Source organism: Arvicanthis niloticus, chromosome 27 (assembly GCF_011762505.2).
Source record: "Arvicanthis niloticus isolate mArvNil1 chromosome 27, mArvNil1.pat.X, whole genome shotgun sequence".
Classification (NCBI taxonomy): Eukaryota; Metazoa; Chordata; class Mammalia; order Rodentia; family Muridae; genus Arvicanthis; species Arvicanthis niloticus.
In genome coordinates, this window is record NC_133435.1 from 22994937 (window position 1) to 23004279 (window position 9343).

At 49.5% G+C, this 9343-nt stretch overlaps 1 protein-coding gene across 2 annotated transcripts; it reads left to right on the top strand.

Annotated features, from left to right (window-relative positions):
- The first annotated feature begins 383 nt into the window (after nt 1-383).
- Nucleotides 384-8956, top strand: LOC143439814 (MAP6 domain-containing protein 1). 2 transcript variants are annotated; one of them, XM_076926408.1, is made up of 3 exons: nt 384-951; nt 5380-5509; nt 6046-8956. In XM_076926408.1, exons 1-3 carry the CDS (start codon nt 572-574, stop codon nt 6121-6123), a joined length of 588 nt encoding a protein of 195 aa, XP_076782523.1. In that variant the 5' UTR covers nt 384-571; the 3' UTR covers nt 6124-8956. The 2 variants fall into 2 exon arrangements, with proteins under 2 accessions (XP_076782523.1, XP_076782524.1); XM_076926409.1 differs by having other exon boundaries at nt 420-951; nt 5380-5497.
- Nucleotides 8957-9343: the final 387 nt, after the last annotated feature.

Genomic DNA, 9343 nt, shown 5'->3' on the forward strand with positions numbered 1-9343 from the left:
AAGCACACATGCATATCAGGAAAAGAAAACCAGTTTTGGGGTTTTACAACCTAGAGAAAGGACGATTGGGAGCTCATGACAGTTCACTGGAAAACTGGATTGGTTGTCACCCATTTAAAACAGCACAGTAAATGGCAAATGGCGGTTCAGGAGCTGACTCAAATGGGTTTTTCGGGAAACATGGTTCCAAGTCTTGACTTGCATCACCCTCCTTGTTGACCACCACTTCCACTCAGGGTGACCGCCGAGCCCCCTTAGCACAGCTGAAACTCTATTTTGCAGCCACCCGTGTCCACAAGCTTCAACAGAGTCCCCTGGCTCCGCCACCGGAGCCTTCTTGATGGATTGTTCCTTTAAAGAAAAGCAGGCAGAATGACCCCAAGGAAATGCCTCCCTCCGGCCTCGCCCTCTGTGAAGCCCAGGTCTGATTTCTGAGCTCACATTGGGGGAACTCTGGGTTTAACCTCGAAGACTGCCCGCAGGCCGTCCTGATCGGGCGCAGAGCTGCGCAGGGTCCGCGGGGTAACGCGCGCGCGCGTGCGCGCGAGTGGCAGGCGCGCGGCCGAGCGGCATGGCGTGGCCCTGCATCAGCCGGCTGTGCTGCCTGGCCCGGCGCTGGAACCAGCTGGACCGCTCGGACGTAGCGGTGCCGCTGACTCTGCACGGTTACTCGGACCCGGGGAGCGAGGAGCCCGGCGCGGGCTGCAGCGTCTCGCGCGGGAGCCCGGCGGTCGCAGGCGCGCGGGAGCCTAGCCGCGCTGTGCCGCTCACCCAGTACCAGCGGGATTTCGGTGTGCGAACTGCGCGCGCGGGGTCCCGGGATGTGGCTCAAGAGCGCACGCCGGGGCCGGGCGGCCGCAGGGGTCAGTCCCTGGCGCCCCCCACCCGGACGATCTACGTGCTGCCGGTCGGGGACGCGGACGCAGCTGTAGTAGCAACCACGTCCTATAGGTGGGTAGCTGACTGCGGCAGAGGAACGCTTTGAATGGCGACCTGCGGTGGGAGGAAACTGAGTCCCGAAGCGGGGGTGGGGGCGGGGCGAGCACGAAGCCTGAATTCCACAGGAACTGGAGTGGCAGGGGAGCCTCAGGGTCATCTCTTCCTGACACTGTAGGCACCGCCTTGCGTTCCCGTCTGCTCCCTACCCTGGGATCCAGGATGAGCGCACCTCACAAGGGAGTACCCCCTCCCTCGGTTCCTCCTCCTTCGCTCTCAGATTGTTCTCTTTTAACTTCTGTGGGGTGAGCACAGAGGGCGGTGCACAGCCCCCCATCCCACGCCTCACACTGTGCCCAGGGCCAGTGCTTGTGCTGTTCAAGACCCCACTGAAGGAAGGTCCTTTGCTCCCTTTGCTGCTCAGCTTTGAACAGCTGAGGACTTCCTGCCTCTCTTTCTACACAGAAGATTAATGAATGCTCATAGTGGGGGAATTAGGAATAAAAATAACAAATACTGCCTTAACACCCTCACACCTCCCCTCCCAAACAGATGGATCTTCCTAATTCTTAGTATAAAATGAATTCATACACATTCAGCTTCTTTCATGATCCTATTCTTGCTGTCGCGATGTTTTAAAAATATTTAATATATATTAGTGTGTGGGGGGAGAAGGGGGTGAGCAGGTCAGAGGACAACTTTAGAAAGTCACTCCTCTTCCCCTTCTGCCTTGGGTTCCAGGGATCCAACTCAGGCTTGTGCCAGGCAGTCACCTTCTGAGCCATCTGACAAACATATAACTACATTACCTTTTTAAAAACCTAATGTAATGTTTGACCATAGATAGATGTTCTGAATGTTAATAACTGTATGGTATGGTAGACCTTTCTTAGGCATACAGCCATAGGCAGAATCCCAATATATATATATATATATATATATATATATATATGTATATATATATATATATATAATTTTTTCTCATTTGTGTTTCCCAATTTGGGACTATTTTAAACACTACCACACATTTGTTACAGGTGTTTAAATACTTTAGGAATTTTGTCATTTAGATTCCTTGTAGGTGGGATGAAAGCTCAGGACTAAGAGGTAATGGGGCTGAGAGGTGGCTCTGATTAAGAGAGTACCCTGCTCTTGTGTGGGATTGGAGTTCCAGCACTCAGACCAGGTACCTCATAGTTGCCAGTAACAACAGCTTCAAAGAGATCTGACACCTCTGGCCTCTGGGGCATCCACACTCACTGCACACACTCACACTCAAGAGATGCACACACATACACATAATTAAAAATAAAACTTAAAACATAATATAAATGGCACATGGGGACATTGTACAGATAGATGGTCACAGCCCTGCTGTCCTGATATTGGGGATGGGACACTGTGAAGCCCTACAGGCAGATGGTGAATCTCAAACACACACATGTCAAAGAAGCGAAGTGCAGGACAAGGCCTTGTGCTCTTGGACTTGTGGAGCTGCTTGGCACAGCTAGGGACAGAGCAGATAGGCTTACTGATTCCTAGAACCCGAATCCTCCGCAGGAGAAGTCTGAATGTTCATGGTCCTTCCAGTGGTCCTGCATGTGCAGTGCTTTGCAGTGGCTTGAGATTCTAGCAGTCAAACAATGGCAGGCTTGCAGGGAAGAAAGGAAGCCACCTTTCATAATCATTTAGCAGCTTGGGGACTTTGGTACAAGCCACTCTTCAGGGGGGATATTCCAGAAAATCATGGCTGGTTACAAGAAGCTGTTTTACCCACCCTAAATGTCCTGTAGAGTCCTCTAAGCTCTGTTGGTGGTAAGGTGCTAGCTGTTGCTCTCCACTTAACCTGATGTCTCTACCCCCCCACCCCCCTGCCCATGGCCTGTTATTGCACTGCCTCTGCAAATGAGGAATTGAGCTGGTAGTTCAAACCACATGGCTCTGAACAGCATAGAAAGGAGTGGGACTCAGGCACCAACTGTGTAGTCCCCGCAGGCTCTCCTTCCCTAACACAGTTTATACAGCTCATCTTTGGCCACCTCCTTGGAGACAGTTTCTTAAACTGAGTCTTGAAGCCAGCAGTGGAAAATCACTGACAGATGGGGGCTTGCCTTTCCAAGTGTAAACTCTGCCATTGGAACATTTGCCTTCCCTGGAGAACTGGAATAGTAAGATCCTGGCTGGCCAGTCACCCCCAAGACCAGCCCAGGAGCATGACTGACCTCCAGCACTAAACTCCCTGGCCTCTAGGACCCCAGAGGCTGGAGTAATCCCATCCTGACTTCCATCTTCTAAGATGTACTTCCCCCAAGTGAACTGCTATAGGCATTCAGAAAACAATTTAGACCCGAAAGTAATGGAACAGGTTTGTGGCCACTCCTGACCTATAGTCTTTCAGTGCCATGGGTCCCCTAGGGCCTGCATCTCTCCCTGCTAACAGGTCCTGCTTCACTTGGCTTCTGGTCATCATGGAAAGAGTGATCTGCCTAATTTTCTAGCCAGATAGGCACCAGAGCCTTAAACAGCTGCCTTGGAGCTATCTGGCTAGCTCCTCCCAGAACAGTGCTTCCATAATTCCTTTGAGGCTGGTCAGGTCCATGAACAATGTGGAGAAAGAAGTACCTGGGTATGGTAGTGCACACCTTTAATCCCAGCACTTGAGAGGCAGAGGCAGATGGATCTCTAAGAGTACAAGGTCAGCTCTGGTTTGTATAGCAAGTTCCAGGCAGCCAAGGCTACATATTGAGCCCGTGATGCTTTGTAAGGAGCACAGTGAGGCTTGTATTCTTTCATCAATCTTGGTGTAAGCAGTAGTTCACCTTACTCATACTCCTCCGTGAGTAGCTGGGCTCTGGGAATTCCACCTCTGATGTTGTTTCTCTATTCCACCACAAGCCCTGTTGGCTGGAGCACCTCCTGCAACACCCCAGGGACTGCTATAGGTTCTTCCTGCTTTGAGTCCCCAGCTGTCACCTCAGAGCAACTGTCTTAGGCTGCCTGGAGCACAGCTCAGAGATAGTTGGGGACAGAAGGGCATGTTCATGGGGAGCCCCTGCATTCCCAGGAGAAAAAGAACAGCATGTGGTTTAGACAGCTGGTCTTTAGAACCTTGAAGCTTCAAGAAGCAAAAATTATGACAGGCCCTGGCTCAGCTCTTCCTTATACCCAAAATTCTGAGTGTTGACCACAGCAGACAACAGCTCCTCTTGCCCATGCCATCTGCCTGCCCAGTGAGGATCAGCTCTGATGCTGCCAAGAAAAGAATCCCTTGTTGTTTTCAGGGTATAATCTGGGCCAGTGTAGGGAGGGCCTAGCACAGGCAGGCACTGGCCCTGGCTGTCTGAGCCCTGTGCCTGTGGTCATGGGGGGATGATACAATACAACAGCCTTCCTGAGTTTACCATTTAGGAGGGACACTGACAAGATTAAGAGGTCTCCAGGAGTAGAAGAATTGAGCATTTTCAGTGAGTGACAGGGGCCTGAGTTAGCCTGTCCTTTCCCTCCAGAGAAGAGGCTCATGGGAGCTCAGACCAGCTTGAAGGTTTTTGTTTTGAGATGGCTACTGTAGTTCTCTTTTCAAAAAGACATTTTAAAAGAGATTTCATTTTACTTTTAAAAGTCATGTGTATTTCTGTTTGTGCTTGTGAGGGCAGGTTCCTGACAGGCCAGTAAGAGGGCAGCGGGTCCCCTAAAGCTGGAGTTCCTGGTGATTGTGAGGTGTGGGTGCTGGGCACCCAACTACAGCCCTTTGCAAAAGGAGTATACGCATAACTGCTAAGTCACCTATCAAACCCTGTGATTTACCAAAGAGTTTTTGGGTTGTTTTACATCTGTTGTGCCTGTGTATGTACATGCATGTCATGTGCATACATCACAACACACATGTGGAGGTCAGAAGACTGGTGGGACTCTTTCCTTCCGTCATGTGAGTCCTGACCATTGCTTATGGCTAAGCCTTCTCTTTCTTCCAAGTTGTAAGCAGATGTACCATTGCTGGGCTGGGCATTGTCCACACTGACAATTCTCTGCACCTAAGTGGGCGTGAAGGTGACAGCCTTCACTGGCTCTGGACTCCCTACTAAGTGGCCTGCAATCCCGAAGGCAGTGTCAGGTCTCAGGAGGGTTGTGAGCACTGGGGCTTGTCTGTCTGTAAGGCAGATGTGTGCTAGATGCTGCCTGATGTTCACCTGCATGAGGGTTTTCTGCCACTGCTCTCCTGGGCTTGGGTGGCTGAGATTTCTTGGTGGAGCATTCAGAACGGAAGAGCAACTCTTCCTAAGATGGTCCATCTGCTTAGAGCAACTGGTGCATCTGGTCCTGCTTGTGCAGGAGGATAAAGACTCAGTAGGAAGTGAAGCAGACCAGCAGTGAACAGGGCTTCTTTAAAGGTGCAGAAAATGAATGATTGACCCTGTGCAAGGTTACAATTGTATTCTGTTGCAGACAGGAATTCCAAGCTTGGACTGGAGTGAAGCCCTCAAGATCCACAAAGGCAAGAGCAGCCAGAGTCATTACAACTCACAGCTCCGGATGGGACCCCAGCCCTGGGGCCAGCTTCCAGGTCAGCCTGAAGGTGGGGAGACAGATGCCTGTTCGGAATCAGGTTTTGATGGCATGATGGTTAAGGACAGGAATATCCAACAAAATATACCTCAGAAAAGCTCCTCTGTCATTGGCTAGGTAGCATCTTTGGACTCCCTAGTGAGCAGTGTCTGTCCTCCTCCTAAACCCCAGCCTGTGTCCTGACTACTACTAGGGCTAGTGACTTTCAAGTATGGGAGCGTAGCTCAGTGGTGAACTACATACACAGGCCCTAACTTCTGTTCTCAGTATAGCCCTGTTCCCTGTGGAAATACTAAAACCAAACTGACTCAAGCGCCGTGTGAGGCTCCCAGCACTACAGGACTACTTAGCATCTTCATCCCAACTAAAGGGCAGAGGGAAGCAGAACAGGTTCATGTTCCCCACGACCCACCATAGTAGTGACAGTTCATTCTGTTAACTTCCACTGTGAACTGCTGCAAGGGGCAAGGGGTTCTCTTCTCAGAGCCAGGGACTGGGACAGGTTGAGGGAGAAGCCCACTGACACTGCCACACTTCCTTTTTCAGGTTCCAGAGGTGAGAAAATTCACACCTAATCCCTCAGCCATCTTTCAGACATCAGCTCCTCAGACTCTCAATGTGTGACCAGTGGAAACCATGGTTGGGAAAGCCAGACCCACCAGGCAGCGTCCTGGCCTGGTCCTCTGCTTACAGGACTAGCGTGGCTGCTGGCATTGGGCATGGTGTGGAGGCAGAGGGACAGTGCACCACCTGCTGCACTCAGCTTCCCCAACTGTCCTCCAGCAGTGGCAGGGAGGGAAACTTTCTTGTCTTGTCATTTGACATCCTTCAGTTTTTAAATCTGATGATCCATCCAGCTGTGACCTGAACTACTCCAGACTAAGAAACGTGACCACTATCAAGCCTTTGGTAGGTTGGTTTTACACTTTGGATGGTTTTCCCAAGATGCACATTTTTTGGTTTTGGGGTTTTTCTTTGGATGACTTACAGTAGCCCCAGGCAGTAGCCCCATCTTTTGCAGTGCTTACCATTAAGTAATTTAGCCCAGCAGTGGTGGCACAAAACCTTTAATCCCATTGGAGACAGAGGTTGCTCTCTGAGTCTGAGGCCAGCCTGGTCTACAGAGCAAGGGACAGGACAGCCAGAGTTGCACAGAGAAACTCTGCCTCAAAACAAATGAGGATGGGGGTTGGGGGGGGGAATCCATCTTAGGTTGCCAGGAGTGATGCCTTTAATTCCAGCACTCTAGAGGCAGAAGGATCTCTGAGCTCAATGCCTTCCTGGTCTACATAACAAGTTCCAGGAGAGCCAGGGCTACACACCCTGTTTCAAAATAACAAAAACCTTTAGGTGTTTGTGTGTGTGTGTGTGTGTGTGTGTGTCTTAATATATAATCACTTGCACACAACTCTCACGGTAGTGATATGTATCCTAGGGAGATCATCCATATCTTCAATTTCAAACATAATTTCTTCATAGCCAAGATGATTCTGTTTCAAGCAAACAATTCCTACAAGTGGGACGCTGTAAGCATGAACGGCATTCATCCTATGTTTCTAGGGGCTGAACCCTGTTTTACTAATTTAGGTTGTCTCCCCTCAACACAAAGGGCCTACCCTGCATACTCATGAGGAGTGGCAGCATGTCTGAGAGCATCTCCTTTAGAACTTTAGGCTCCCCAGCTCTGGTTAGCTACTCACTACCATGCTGAGGGGACAACTCATCTTGTCTTTGGAAAACTTATCTCCATAAATTCCAAGCAAGCATGTCTGTGTGAAACAAGCCCATTCCCCTTTGCACAACCCTTCAAACACTGGAAAGAGCCTATGTCTGAGAGATTTGTCACAGTGTTTGGTAAGAACTATAAGGATTTCCTTGTGGTTCCCTTTTCTTCCCAGGCTCTCCCTATGGGAGTGTCCAGTTTTGGTGGTGAGGCTCATGTTTCAAAGCCATGGCTGAGGAAGGAGCTCAGACTTCCCACACAGCATCCCTCCCCTCAGAGGTGTTAGCAGGCCCAGCCTCCCTCTTAGGTCCAGGAAATTCTGTTGTTTCTAAAGGGAAAATTGAATATGCATACACCAAGGATCCTGTTACTCTAGATTTGTCAGCTTGTATGCTCAGTGTTCCTAAGAGGGAAAAGATTGCCTGCTGGGTAGATTAACAATTTAGTAAAATGCAAAACTGTGCTGCAGCAACTTGTTATAAACACAGGCATATCCCATCTCCATGGCGCCTCAATAATGACCACAATATAGTATAACTATGCTAATATCCTTGAAGCTTGTGAACTCCAAACCCTTCTTGCTCAGGGCTGCAGATGCCTCCAGTGTTGTAGGTGTTGCCTTCTTCCCACTTCACTTCTCCTGCATCCTTAAGTGGGAAAAGGGGCCATCTGTGCTACTGCTGCTTCCTCACTAGCAGGGACAGTGGGCATTTCTACTTCTGCATTTGAAAGTAAGGCTGCTATAACCTACACCCTGCTGGCTTGCTGGGAGCATTCAGGGGTAAAGCCAGTCAAGCATGGCTCAATTGTCCTTTCCTGATTAACTCTTCCTGGTCCTCTTGGTCCTGCTGTAGACTCTGGCATGCCCCAGCTAAAAGCCCCCAGCTGTACTCTGCTAGTGACCACACCACATGCACAATAAACCCAGCCCTGCATTCACTCTTGGTGTAGAGTTGCATGACCCTGCTGCATTTGGATAGAAAAAGCACACCAGTCCCTTCCTGGTAATGTCATACTACAGTGGCCATGAAGTGAAGCTGACCTCTGCTAGATCACAGGTTATCTAGAACCTCAGCAGTGTGTCACATAGCTCTTCTCACCAGTCCTCATGAGAAATGAAAACTTGCTCTTAGGAAGGCACTCCTCATTGCAGATCTGAGTACGGCTACATGATTCCATGAGCAGCCCAAGAAGCAACCAAGACCAATGTCAGCCTTGTTCTCTTGGTCCTGAGTCCACCTTACACACAATGTGCACAAAGACCAGAAAAATACACTGGAGGATGAGCAGGGCTCATCTCTGAGAACGAGTGTGCATATGGTGTATATGTAGGTACATATATGTGTGTACTCCTGTATGTATGGGGATGTGTGTTCATGTATGTGCAGGTACATGTGTTGAGGACAGAAGACAACTCAAAAGTATTCTTCAGGAACCCTTCACTTTTCTCATTGGTCCAGAGCTTGCAAAGTAGGTTAGGCTGGCTGTATAGCAAGCCTCAAGTGATCTACCCATCTCTGCCTCTCCAGTGCTCAGATTTTAAGTGTGCACCACCATGCCTGCCTTTTTATGTGGGTTCTGGTGACTGAACTCAGGTACTGCATGCACTTCAACTGAGCCATCTCTCCAGCTCAAGTTTTTAAAAATACTTTATCATACCTGCTAAAATTCCTATAAAATTTAATAACTTTTGTATTCTGTAAGTTTTGAAAAATAAAGAGTTTAATCTGTTAATTTGAGAAGAGTATTCAATATTAATTATTCCATAACCACAGTGACCAATGTGGGAACTGCCTCAATCAGATGTGTGTACATTACAAGGCCAAATAATTAGAAAGCCTGAAAGCTTATGCTGAAGCAAGGTCTCACCTCTCCATGCTTCGAGAGACAGAACTCAGGACTCCGGCGTCTATTGGATAGGGTATGCCACCCGAGGCCCAGGGAGCTGTCGGGCCCCACACGGACCCATGCCCCCGGCTAGCCTTACTCTCCAGGGCTCTGCTTTCTTGCTAGCCCTCTGTCAAGTTGCCTCCCAGCCAGCTATCTCTACGGACTGCATCCCAATGCCTCTTCACAGACACTCCCTGTAAAAGCCACGGACTTTAGAGCCTTTAGTTCTGC